This window comes from Arvicola amphibius, chromosome 14 (assembly GCF_903992535.2).
Source record: "Arvicola amphibius chromosome 14, mArvAmp1.2, whole genome shotgun sequence".
Lineage (NCBI taxonomy): Eukaryota > Metazoa > Chordata > Mammalia > Rodentia > Cricetidae > Arvicola > Arvicola amphibius.
The window spans coordinates 25868901-25882987 of NC_052060.1; the positions used below are offsets into that span (position 1 = coordinate 25868901).

At 44.7% G+C, this 14087-nt stretch overlaps 1 protein-coding gene across 3 annotated transcripts in view; it reads right to left on the reverse strand.

Moving 5' to 3' along the window:
- Positions 1–14087, reverse strand: part of Cdc14a (cell division cycle 14A) — a 145756-nt gene that overhangs the window by 46201 nt on the left and 85468 nt on the right. For 2 of the 3 annotated variants that reach the window (XM_038311184.1, XM_038311183.1), the window contains exons 8-9: positions 10387–10474; positions 4932–5162 (exon numbers count right to left, since the gene is read on the reverse strand). In XM_038311184.1, coding sequence (XP_038167112.1) covers positions 4932–5162; positions 10387–10474 — 319 coding nt within the window. Of the gene's footprint in view, positions 1–941; positions 1053–4931; positions 5163–10386; positions 10475–14087 lie in introns of those variants that run through there. The other variant, XM_038311185.1, reaches the window with a different exon arrangement.

Below are 14087 nucleotides of genomic sequence, written 5' to 3' on the forward strand. Positions count from 1 at the left end.
GGCTGGGACACAGCAATAAGGAATGACGGATGAATTAGAAAGACATTTTGGTTGGGTCACAGTGAATTTTAAAATGACTAAGATTTCTAACCCTGAAATTCATCCCTGAAAACATTTCATTAGAAAAGGAAATGGAAAAACCAGGTGTGGCAGCCATGCTTGTAATCCTAGACTAGAAGAGACAGAAGCAGGGGGATCATGAGGTTCAAGGCCAGCCTGGGATAAATAGCGAGACCCTATCAGAAAGAAAGAGGAAGAAGAGAGACAGAGAGACTCTAGTTAATAGCTTTGTTTCTGAATAGTTTAGGGCTAGGGCTGTAACTTAGTGACAAGGAGTTTGTTAAGTATGCATGAGGCCCTAGGTTCAATCCCTGGTGCTGAAATACATAAATAAAACCACTGACTGAAGAAAAAGAAACAGGATATTGTATTTTCAAGGGCCCCTTTCTCAGCTTTCCTCGGTCAAATAATGAAAATGATCTAATCTCCCAGGACTATGAAATGCACACTATTTAATCAACATTAAACCGTCGTAATGTCCAATGGTGAAATATACAACATTGCTTATCAATTTTTAAGCCCAGTCTAATTAAAGAGGTGTCAAGATGTAGAAAACGAATGTCTTTAAATCAGTTTTCCGTAGTTATTTTAATTACATTACTTATCTGTGGTATGCGTGTGTATGTGGAGCTCAGAAGGCAACTTTCAAGGGCCGGTTATCTCCTCCGCCGTGTGTATCCGGGAATCAGACTCAGGTGGGCAGCCTTGACAGTAAGCGTCGTTACCCGCTGAGCCATCTGACCTTTTTATATTACTGCTTCCCAGGAGCGACTATAAACATTTTCCTTCTCATCCCCCACCATGCAAATGCACTGCTATGGGTACCTATACCCCGCTTGTAAATCTGTACTTGATGTGGGGAAGAATAAAAAGGATTTTACCCAACACAAGGAGTCCAGCCACTTGACAGCGCTACTGCTTAGAATGCACATCAAACAGGAAAAGGAAAGGACAAAGGGCAGTCCCGCTCATGCCCTTAGCACCTGGTGTTGCCTTCCCATTCACCTTTCCGTTCTGAAAGCACACACCCACTGTTATCAGATGAGGTGTGCGTGTATGTCCCATGGCCAAGCCCCCTTTGGTCCCAGATCAAACATCGACATCAATAAGAGGGTAAAGTTAAACACAGTCGTGCTGGACTCCTGCTTTAGTGTGGAGAGACCGTTAGGATGATTCTCTGGAGAGCTCACAGGGCTAGTCTAACTGCATGGCGGAAACAGCCGAGCACGGTGGAGCAGGCGCCAGGACAAGCCAGTCTCCTGGCTTTCCAGGATGGGTCCCTGTCTGCAGAGAAGGTGGGCTTCTTCATGGAGACGCCCACAACGGCTCCTCATGCAGGGAGCTGCCTTGTGCCCCCAGCCAGGTTCCCCCATCCTACTCGTACCCAAAAGGTGGTGCTGCAAATTTTCAAATTTCTCTGAAACTGAAGTTGCTTCCCCCCTTTCGCAAGGAGTCTATAATTTTAGGTCTATAAAAAGAACCTACTTAGCACTCAATAGTTGGGAGCTCTTACCACAGGGAACAGAATAGGAGTACTTCGCTAAGTTTCTATTAAAACTTTAGCAAAAAATGTGAAAGCATCCCTAATGAAAGGGCTCCCTGGCACAGCCTGGCAAGGGTGTACAGTGCCCTAGTTATTCCAAGTGCTTTAGACTGCCAGTCCTTTTTTGATCCCCAATAGGGCATCAATATGCACACAACGGAAGAGCAGCAGTGCTGTATTGTAGATTAATATTCCTGCTAGAAAATGTCTCATATTCACAGCCATTCCTATAACCAACCACAGAGGGGACTGCGGACACTGGCTTGTGGGTTTCATACCTTTGCACAAGGCTGCATCTGATGCCTCTGTGTAACCCTGCGTGTTGATGCACAACAGTTTCCTTCTCTGCAATCCCCACGAGAGTTCATTTAGCAAAGGATAGGAGGCTCCCTTCCACCTCTTTTTAGCGCAATTAAAACACGAAGTGCCGCTTGACTATCCAGAAAATTAAGCTGACTTAATCAGGGCAGATGTCAAAGTAATTAGCAAGCCCAGGTAGCTAAGTATGCCATTAAAAATAAAACACCTGCAATTAAACCAAAGGTTCACGTGACCTCACAGAAGAATCCTACGTGTGTGAACAAGTGAGGGGAAAGGATGAAGCCACCTGGTATTTAAGGAGCATCACATGTAAATGTGACGTCCTCCATAAGAACTCACTTCAACACCTTATAGAAGTGACGCTGGAAATATGGGGGAATAACTCTGCGATGGGAAAAAAATGTATATTCATTTCTTTTTAATATTTTTTGTTTTGGTTTTTCAAGACAGTGTTTCTCTGTGTAGCTTTGGAGTATATTTATTTCTTAAAAGGCAAACATTCACAGGCAAGTGATAAACAGAGAAAGCCTGTAACAAGAATATTTAACCGCAGAGCCTTCTTTCCCCAGTATTTCTTAGACGTAATGAACTACCAAGAGAGATACTACATCTAAATGAAAGCTGAGTCTGGAAGACACGGTTTCCTTAGCGTCATCCACCACCTCTGGCTCTTACAGTCGCTCCACCTCCGCTTCCACTTAGATCCCTGAACCTCGGTGTGTGTGTGTGTGTGTGTGTGTGTGTGTGTGTATGATGTGTGGTGGGGGGGGGGGTTAGGGAGGTTAAAAATTTATCCCGAGTGCTCCAAAGTATCTCTCTGCACTATCTACCGCATCTCCTACTAAACCTTCACCACCACAATCCACAAGCCTCGGGGATTATGCTGACACATGAAATACGGGCCTTGTCCTGTGTCTGAGCAAACTTTAACAATATGGCAATACTGTTACCAGAGTTAAGGTCAGAGCCTGGACCCCAACAGCACCACCTGACCCCCACCCTCCTGCCCTGACAACACACACACACAAAACAAGCCAGGTTCAGTCACCCATTCCGCAGTGGTCTAATTAAAGATACATTTGATGGTAGAAATCGGAAAAAGGAGATACTTTCAACGTGTTTCAGTGTGCGGAAGAACAAAGGTTCAGTGACCCCTTAAGACCTGCAAAGTGACCCTGATCCTACAAGCTGTCAAGTGATGTGAAATGAGAGAGAGAGAGAGAGAGAGAGAGAGAGAGAGAGAGAGAGAGAGAGAGAGAGAGAGAGAAACTATCCCTCTAGCTGGCACCAGGCTTCAGCCTTTTCCTTCTCCCAGCACGACATTCCTGAGGAAAATTCAATTTCTTGGGGCCCATTATCTCAACAGCCTGAGAGCCAAAGGCAGCTGGCACAAGATTCTATTTAGAGGATCTTCCTTCCTGCCGCGAGGGTTACAATAAAACAAACTTGGGGTGCCTGTGAAACACATTCAGAACAAGCCAGATCCCTGCCTGGGGAAGAGAGCCCAGAAGCAAGCTAGTGAGAACGGAGCACCTAACCCAAAGGGCTGTCCTGCAAGCCAGGGTCTACCCCTCGCGAAGGACCACACAAGAGCTGCGTCAAAGGTGGCTGCGGCCCCACTTCGGGAGCCATCCCTAAATCCAGGGCCACGTGCGCTTCGCTTCCAGGCTGCTGGGAGAATGCAGCTTCGCATCGCTGCTACAGCTCACATGTTCAGCAAAGTTCCTCCACCTACTCAAATCTTAAACATAGAAACAAGGGCCTACAAAATGGTATTTTAATTTCTGTCAGAAGCAAAGCCACACTGTCTGAATAAGGCAGTTATAGCAGCGCTCCGCACATGAAAAGAACTGTACCATCCCCAACACCTACTGGCCGATTTGCATAAAATACAACAACAACAACAAAAAAAAAAACCCTTTTGTGGACGCAAAGCCGTGTGAGCAGCGCCACCTCGCGGCACTGTGAAGAGCTGCGGGAGGCGAACTAGAGGCGGAGTGATTTGTTTCAGCTGAAATCTTGGGACCGCCAAACTGGAAAACCTGCAGCGGAATCTGAGCTTCTTTTGACGTTTACGCAACTCTCAAGTTTAACTGGGAATCCTGCATTTTGGTTTGTTGAAACAGGCCTACACTTGGTATACTCTGATCGGAGTGCCCATTCCAGAGGCTAGGTAAACCTTGCACAGCTAAACCAGTTAATTGGAAGATATCCCCACATCAAGCAACAGATGGGACTTAGGAGAGGGGTGGAGTCGGGGTAGAAGAGGGTGGAGAAACCATTGAAACAAAGCAATGAAGGGGACAACAGTCAGTAAAATGCCTGCCAAACAAGCATGGGGCCCGCGATTAGAGCCCCAGGATTCACAATAAAGCCAGGCACTGTAATGACCGACCACCTATAATCTAGAGTCGAGAGGGTGAGACAGGAGAATTCCTGGCGTTCACTGACCAGCCAGTGCAACCAAAAAGGCAGGCTCCTAGTTCATTGACAGACCCTGTCTCAAAACAATAAAAAAGAAAAAAAGAAACCACCTTGAGGAGTCACTGAGGAAGACACACCTGTTTACGAACTCTGACCTACACACGCGTGAACACACACACGCTCTAACACGGAAGCACTAAACATCAGATGGTGGAAGAGTGTGGAGAAGAGATAATTCTGAAGGGAAAGGGGACAAGGGACCAACAGCATTTACCTCTTAACACATTCCCAACGGAAAGATGATCTTTCCAGCCTGTGGCCACCCCTATGTTACTTCCCCTACTTATAATGCTCAGAGAGCCTGGGCTTCGAAAAACTCGAAAAACTACAAGCTCCGACTTGTCAAGAAAGCCTGGCCACCAGCAAGGCGATTAATCCTTCCTTTAGGAAGGGATTATTCAAATAGGCTCAACAGTCTAATACAAAAGAAAGCATCCCGCTGTTTTCTATCACCCGTGGGTCTTGCTCCTCGCGGGCTCTGGTTCGCCCTTCCCAAGCACAGCCACTGAGACCTCGAGCACACCTTTGCAGTGGACCGCGATGGCTCCTTCCGTGTTCTCACAGATGTTCAGGAACCTTCGCACGATGTTGTCGCTGGGGGTGCTGCCGTCTATGAAGAACAGGTCGTAGTGCTCAAAGCCAGCGTCTGTGAATCGCTTCGCCTCGTAAATCTTTTTGTTCAGTCTCACGATTGCCGTCACGTTGTTCTTTTTGAAATACGGAAAGTAGGCTTCGGGGGCATGGAGAGGGTAACCTATAGGCAGACAGGGGCAGTGAGCAGAGAGCCGCAGTCCATCTCAAATACACAGTACGGTGTTCGAATCTCACTGTTCTCGGGGAGGTAAGATTGTTTTGGGAGAGTGTGAAAGTCCACAGGGGAGCTGGCCAGGCAAAGCGGCGGCTGACCTAACTATAAACACCGGAGGTAACAACAGTGCAAACAAACAAAACCTTCTCTGTATTGGAAAGAGTTCATTAAAGTTGAAAATAAACTCTGTTATCCGAACCCTGGAGCGCAATCTTGGAGCCCCAAACAAAGGCAGTTCAGAAGTAATTCAGATGTGCGGAGCAGTGCTGGGGAGTCTTGGGGCCATATTCCTCCTCGAATACTGTTCTTTACTTAACAAATGTATTGCAACTACAGTTAGCCAGAGCTACAGTTTCCATCTACAGCATGACTAACTGCAAAACAGGCTTATGACTCACTATCCTTTGCAATGTCCAAATCACAGCATGTAAGATTTCTCAAAGTTACCTCCTTACAATAACATCTGGGCAGATGGTGGCCACAGGGGTCCATTAGACAGGAGGAATATGGCCTAGTGTACATGTTGACTGTAATTAAAAGCAGCGTGCTGGCCTGGATCCACGTGTTAAATTTGACAGCCACCCCACAGTGTATACATTGTTTGAATCAATCATACGTGTAGCATAAATATATATGTGTTCAACTGAAAATATTAGCATTTCGAAGGAAGTTAAGAGGGTAACGTTGGGGAAACACTTTCTTTATGGTGGGGGAGACAATCTCCAGATTGCCCTGGCATGCCCCCAACTAAGTGAGCATTCTTGGGAGCTTTGGAGGGAACTGGGCCACTGATCTACTCTTGGCCAATCATCCACAGTGACCACTGGGAATTTGGGCCACTGTAAACCCTTGGAACCCCAGGAGCTAAAAAGACTAATTTCCTAAGACACCAATTACCACCTATCAGTCATTTGGGATTCACCCATTCAGGGTTCACCGACTGTTGGCAGATCCTTGGCAGACCAGATGAGTAAAGTGACCTCATGTGGAGTTCACCGGGATGAGGGGCTTCAGAGAGTGGCCCAGAGGGTTTGCACACTGTGCTCTTGGCTCTGTGTCCTGCTCATCCCGTCAGTGGTATTTTCTCTCTCTCGGCTCCAAGCCAGCCCTTCAAGGCTGTACTCTGTAATTCTAAGACTGCGTGCTAGTCTATATGCAAATTACTTCTCCAGCATCCTTCCAGTTTGCTCTCAAAGTAGGAGAGATGATAGGGCGACCAAAGCAAGGCTTTCTTCTTATTCTGACAGCACTTCCATCAGAACTCCCAACTTAGGCCGGCAGGCCCTGCACGAGCCAGATGTCTTCTCTGGCAGCAGAGCCTCGGGTGTCCACTCCAAACCCTAAATCTACACAGCAGTGGGTATTCCCTCTGAGCACCTGCTGAGGTTCCTCCTCCTTCTCCATAGTCCTCAGTTCTCCTATCCCCAGCCTCTGTGGTCCTCAGTCCTCCTACTCTCAGCCTTAAGGGGACTCCCTGCCTTCTCCAGAACCCGCTACACTCTTCATGGCTGTCTTTCTTGCTAGCCTTCACTTGCGCCAAACTCTGTACTGAATTCCCTGCCTGCATGTTGGTGACATCAAGATGTCTGACAACAGGTGATTCTGAAGATGTATGGAAAGAGGAACCTTTATTCGCTGTGGTTGAGTGCACACTAGTACTGCCATTATGGAAATCCACACAGAGGTCATTCAAAAAAGTTAAAAACAGATCGACCATAAGACCTAGTTATTAACTCACGAATATACATCCAAAGGACTCCAACCCTGCTACAAACATACATACACATTCATACTTGTTGCTACCCTATTCACAATAGAAAGGATTTGGAGTCAGCCATGAACTGCTGAGTGGGTAATGGAAATGTGGTACCAATTTGCCATGGATTTTACTCAGCTGTAAAAAAAAAAAATGAAATTTGCAGGAAAAAAAATAAAGATGGGTAGATATGGGAAGTATAATATTGAGCAAGGTGATTCATGTTCAGAAAGACAAAAACCACGTTGTCTTTCACCTGTGGGTCCTGGTTTGTAATGTATACTTGTATTTATAGAAATGGACATAGACACAAATAAAGCTAGAAAACTAGAGAGAAGAGCAAGAGAGGGGGAAAGAGGCACTAAGGAAGCAGAGGAAAGAGGGTCAGAGGGGCACGGTGACATGCAAGTGGAACAGAAACTGGGGAGGTAATAAGAGAGGCTGGGGTATAGGACAGCAGGTGAGATGGTAGAAAGTTGGGGTATAGGGGCAGTAGGTGGGATGGTAGAAAGTTGGGGTGTAGGGGCAGCAGGTGGGATGGTAGAAAGTTGGGGTATAGGGGCAGTAGGTGGGATGGTAGAAAGTTGGGGTGTAGGGGCAGTAGGTGGGATGGTAGAAAGTTGGGGTATAGGGGTAGCAGGTGGGATGGTAGAAAGTTGGGGTGTAGGGGCAGCAGGTGGGATGGTAGAGAAGCAACTCTACTCAAACACACTTCTTTCAAAAATACCATAATGATATCTAATACCATGTATGCTAATTTTTAAAAATCTTAAACGCATGAATAAAAATTCCTCCTTGCTGGAGTCCCAGCAATGGCTTCCATTCTCCCACATGAACCCTGAAGATATGCTCTTTCTTCTGGCCACTGCCCATTTTCTAGTTCTCTGGCCTTCTCTTGGCATTTGTGAGTTACCCCACGTAGGCCAACAGACGTCATTCTAGTTCATTTATCAGAACTGGTTCTATGGCCTGCAAGGAGGAGCATTAGCTGGTGAACTTGGCCATGCTCAACAAAAGAGGGAGGCAGAACTGGAAGGCAGGGTTTACTAATCCCAGCCTGGCGACATCTGAGTGACTAAGCTACAAGAAGCGTACTTATCTCCTGTGTGGACACAGTAATTTATACACAGAGAGAGAAAGCACGTGCTTTTCTACTTATGGAAATCAAATCTGTTCCCCTGTTGGTTTCCTTGGTAAGATAATTTCCCAACAACAGGCTCAGGGCAAAGGGTTGTCGCGAGGAAATAAAAGCTTCTGTAGGGAGTCCAAGTCCGTGGGAAGCCCTGCTTGGCTGTAGCAGCTGCTGGGAACCTCTGCATGGGTTCCTGGCATCCCTTGAACCTCCTGATAGCCCCTGCCAAGAATGATGCCTGTCTGGTTTCTCAACCACCAAGGTGTGAGAATTTCTGCCTATACACGAATGTCCATGAGGAGCAGATGGAAGGTTGAGCTAATACAACTAAACTATAAGGGAAACCGTGGGTATCTTTTGAGAAAGCGCCTGGGGCATCCTTGTAAACATATGGTACTGGACACTAAGATGATGACAGTAACAATACCTGATCACTTGCTGTGCCCCAAGCACCATACAAAGTGCCCCATATGGATAAACCACACCATTACAGAATAACTAATGCCTAAACGGCTTACTGGTCCATGCTCACGTAGCTAGGCAGCGTTTAAACCCTCTCACTCAGATTCCAGCACCTGGGCCGGTGCTTCTTTCAGGTAAAGCTCAACTTATTTCCAAATAAGAGAATAGGATGGGGTTTTTAAAAACAAACTAAAGAAACTCTAAAAATGTCTTTGAATTAACTAAAGTCAAGAAATAATCCAAACATCCTATGACTTCTCAACAAGTGTGTGGCAGTGTTATCATCGCGTTCGGACGCTTGCTATGAGGAACTAGTGTTTTAGCACTGAGGTTCCCTGGGACCTAGCAGTCTACCCAGGGCTGATGGGTGGCTCATCCAACCCTTACTCCATCTCGCCACTAGATGGCGACATGACATCAGAGAGGCTCAGGACCCAGAGGCACAAAAGAGCAGGCTAACCACACACAATTTCAGAGCTTAAAGAGACTTCAGTTCATCTCTTCCCAGCACTCGCTCTAAGGGTGGGAAAGTGAAGAAAGGCTGGCTTAATCGACTAGTCCGTGTTTGATAATACGCTGGTTAGCGGCTAACGGACCTGACGCCTTAAGACCCTCCTTCTAGTATCTCCAACCCTCACTAGATGCCTGAGGTGAGCATCAACTCCCCTCACTGGGCTATACAAGGGAACCAATGCTCGGAGAAGTTAGGAAGCTCACTGCAGGTCCCGCAACCAGTAAGGGACAGCAAGCCAAGCTTCAGTCTCCCTACAAAGACTTCAGATTTCCAGGATTCCCTGTCTCAAGCTACCCTCCAGAGTGTGGTGTGTGTGTGTGTGTGTGTGTGTGTGTGTGTGTGTGTGTGTGTAGCATTGTCCATTAAAAGAAATGTTTTGAAATCTAAAATCCAAAATATGTGTTTCATTCTATAGTTATAATTCATTGATTCAAACTTATTTAAAAGAAGAAGAAGAAGAAGAAGAAGAAGAAGAAGAAGAAGAAGAAGAAGAAGAAGAAGAAGAAGAAGAAGAAGAAGAAGAAGAGGTCTGCTCTTTCCCCATTGCCAAAACAGTGTGAATTAAGGTGGCTCAATGGATTCATTACCCAGCTGTAGACCCTACAGGCTACAGGAACCAACCTGTCAGGCAAGATATTTCCCCTATGTGTTCAACAGCGCCTGACTCTACGGGGGGTGGGGGAAGCCAACAGCTTTCTGTTTGAATTTCAGGTCTATTCCACAGGAGGGAATCCATGCCTGGAACTATAAACCTGGTCAAAAGCCTATAACTGGGGAGGTCATAGGCCCTGGAAAAAGGGAGGAGGGGAGATATCTACTGCTGTCATTTTGCTAGCTGAACACCTAGCAAAACTGCCTTCTAAACATTTGTTCAAGCCATAAACTAGTGCTGCTCTCAAGCTGTGGGCAGCTGTCAGTGCAGAGATTCATAAATTCAGTTAGAAGCTGAGAATAAGTTCAGTGCTCACCCCTAAATGGGACAGTTTTCTCTCTCTCTCTCTCTCTCTCTCTCTCTCTCTCTCACACACACACACACACACACACACACACACACGCACACACAAACACGCACGTATGCATGCACACATACACAAAAAAATAAGCCTGCTTTTAAAAAATAAAAATAAAACAGGTTGTAGCGCAACATACTATAAGTTTAGCATTTAATACACCATTTAATTTTGAAACTCATAAACAAATATTACTTAAAAGATATAACAAAGGAAAAGAACAGATTCAGAAATAGAGGAAGTAATGAAATTGAACTAAAATAAATGTTTAGTTGGTAAAGGAGAACACAACCTACCGTTTTCAATTTTGCTTTTAGGATGTGGTCCACTAAATGCTAAAAATTTCCCTGGAACAATCCAGTTGAAGTCCCCATTTTCAACTCGCTGGCAGAATTTGTGGAAAAAGAAAAGAAAATAGTTTATAATTTTTATGCAACTTACGCAGCCTTTACAAATAAAACCACTTATCACACTATCAGTACTAGACCAACGGGACTTGCACCAAGACAAGAAGTTTCAGGGTGCATTTGGTTTACAAAACGCTATTTGTAAAGTCCTTGTGTTCTACCCAAACGATGAAATATTTAGAGTGTCTGAAAAAGTTATGTCTCCTGGTCAGTCTACTATGAAATAAGATGAAAATAGTGTTTATTCCAGCAAAAATAAAAAATATAGGCTGAGGTAAGAGAAAACAGGAAATCTAAGCCCTTTCATGACCATGGTAATAATAATTATTATAATAATTTACAATAAACACACTCCCTTTTTTTCCTGGTTGTTTTTTGTTGTTGTTGAGTGAAGCTGATGTCTATTTGTGGTGCTGATTTAAAGACTGTCAGGAAGGCAGAATGAGACACATTATTCCTCCGAGTAGTGGTTCTCAACCTTCCTAGTACTGAGACCCCACCTCGTGGTGACAGTTCCTCATGTTGTAGGGACCTCCGACCATAAAATTATTTTCGTCACTATTTCCTTACTGTAATTTTGCAACTCTTATGAGTCATAATATAAATATTTGTGTTTTCCAATGGTCTTAAGCGATGCCTGTGAAAGGATCGCTTGAACCCCCAGGGGTCACAACCCATAGAGAACCACTGCGAACCACTGCCTCTGAGTACACTAGAAACCGCTGAGCCGATGTCTCCTGCAGGGGGCGCCAAACCCAAACAAAGGCTGGCAATAAGACAGCCGCTTCTAGCGGCTAATCACCCTGGCAAGCTGATTTAACGGGTCAGACCTTCCAACTAGATTTTTCCGTGAAATCCTCCTTTGAAACGTTGGCTATCTTTCGATAAGCTTTTAACTCCTATGAAACCAAGTGAACTGTACCTGCAGGCTGAGTGACTGCTTAGCATTAGCCTTTGGTCTCCACACTCAAAGCGATCGTTAGAAAAGGCCTAAAGACCTTGCCTAGTTCCAGTACCTCCTCCCTTTTTCTTCCCTTCCTTGTGCTATTAACCCATCAGGACTGGAACTGGAATGAGTTATACCCAAGGCTTTGCAGGTGACTGGGAGACGTCTGGGTAATGCATTACATATATCCACACCTGCACACAAACCACTCCACCCCTGGCCCCAAGTCTCCATCTTCATCAGGGAAGCAACGGCTTCCATGTAAAGAACTCTTCCTCTGATTTATGTGAGGGCATCCATGATATGCGTCTAAGCCAGAGCTTGAACTCTTCAGCAAGTACAAAATAAGCATGTATCAAATGCATTTGAACGTCAAGGAAATCAGAGGAACTGCTTCGCTTGCGTGACCCATTACCACCTCCACAAAATTCAAAACGTGGCTGGCTAATTCCTATTCCTAAAAATCTTTCCAATCATAAGATACTAAGGAAACTTTACACACCATCTTGAAAATATATCCACTGTAGTAACCTAATCATAATAAACATACTCTCTTCATAAGACCCTAAGATCTTACAGACATATAAGCACATATGCAGCTATCTCTTTGTAACAATTGCAATAAAGAATCAAATGTATAACTTTCCACTAAGAAATTAAACAGTTTCTTGTTTAAATGAAACAGTCTAAGTGAAAGATTCAATATGCCCCTGAGTAAGCTTAATACACTGTAAAAATTCAAGAATAAGCATAGGTTCCAATTATCAACAGACAAAAGCAATCCCTTATCAACAGTAGAAGGCAGTGACTATCTGTCTTCACTATTTCTGTATCCTTGACCCCTAAGAGGTCAGATGAATATATTGTATTACAGTATCTGCTCATTTTGATTATAGACATCTGTTTGGTTAAACAGTAACCCTTTATAGTCAGTCACTGGATAGAGGCAGTGAGCTACAGCCACTATAGTACATCAGCAAGATAAATTTACCACAGCATCAACAGAATTGTGCTTGTGAACCTTCCGACCTTAAATGGTAAGCATTAGGTGATGTTGGGCTCTACTGAGCAGCCTGGGAAAGGTTTGTAGAATAAACAATAGGATTTAGGTCTTAGATTTAAGTTTGAAAGAAAAATAGTAAGAAGGTTATGGCTTTTAGCTGACCTAATACAACGTAAATTGCTTTGGTAATGTCCCAGAACCATCATCCATGCCCCTAAGGTGATAATGACAGAATACTTAAAAAGACACAAACCTGTTTTCCTAATTAAACTTTAAAGAATCTAGATCAGACAGAAACTTCCAATACTTTCCAGCCCTACAACATTTTGTAAAGAAACATCTAAGGGAGGGTGAGACGAGGGCCATTGGCTCAGCATCTAGGCTGATGTAAAGCTACCACCGGATACCAGTTAGGAAAACTGCAGATGATCTACACTACAAGAAGAGCCCCAGGCAGACAAACGTCATATTTCTAGAATGGATGTGTCTAGATGCTGTAACTGACCATACTCTAGGATTCTCCAGGCCACAAAAGATTACGATTTCTCTTGACTAGCTAAGTTGCTGTTCTTAAAATGGAACTTAACTTGAAAGCATGCTTCTACACTTGCAAGAAATATATGTGTATCTCTGGTGTACTATTCACAAATACCCTTTCCAGTCCAAATATCTGGGCTTTTTACCATTGCCACAGGTCATCAGTAAAAACCAAAAGGGCCTCCAGGCTAATGCCGAGACTACCGCTATCAGCCGTCTAGCCGGCCTATCCTTCTACCGTGCATGCTTTCCCAGAACGCATGTGTTAAGAACTGTAACCTGGTGCAACACATAAAATAGTAAGAGGCACCCTCAGTGCTTTGATTTGGGAATGATAATAGATGAGCTACGTCTCCACTCTGCACAACAGTACCATGCAACAAACAGTGCCATGAAGCTGCATCTTTTATGAGCTGGAGGCATAATAGGTATCTGAGTTGCTGGGTTAAAGTTAAGTTTCCGTGCTCTTTGGCTCTAGAGAAGCATCAAACTGAAGATTATTGTGTAAGCTCTGCTTTTGAATAGGAGTGTGGTGGAAGACCTGGGGTATGTCCACTATGGGCTGACTAGGAGAGCGAGGGAGACAGACAGTAGGGAAGACAGGCCATGGGCAAGGGAGAGGGATGGGAGAAAGAGAGAGAGCTTGTCCCAGTAATCCCAGCCAGTGAACAACCCCTGCAGACTCAACCACAGGATACAAAACTCCAGTATGCTTGCTGATGTCATTTTTAATGCTCAAGGAATGAGGCCTGGGAACAGGAGTAATATGTTGTTATTGAAACTTCAAAGCCAGTGTATTCAAAACACAGAAAACGTGTTCAACCGGAAATTATAAGGTCGTATAATAGCAGGATCCCAACGTGGGCAAAGGGGGAAAAAAGACTTAAAAGTTTTAAAAAAACATGACCAGAGATGGCAAGAAGAGAAATGTAAGAGCCACTGCCTTACAAAGTAAGGAAGGAAAATGTTTTCACAATTAGAGATGAGTCACGGAGCTGCTCAAGGAAGAAGACCAAACCTGACCTAGTAGGTTTGGGAACATTCCTATGCTGGCAGGAACATCAGACCATACCAGTTATAGAGACCACATCTCAAATAGTTTGG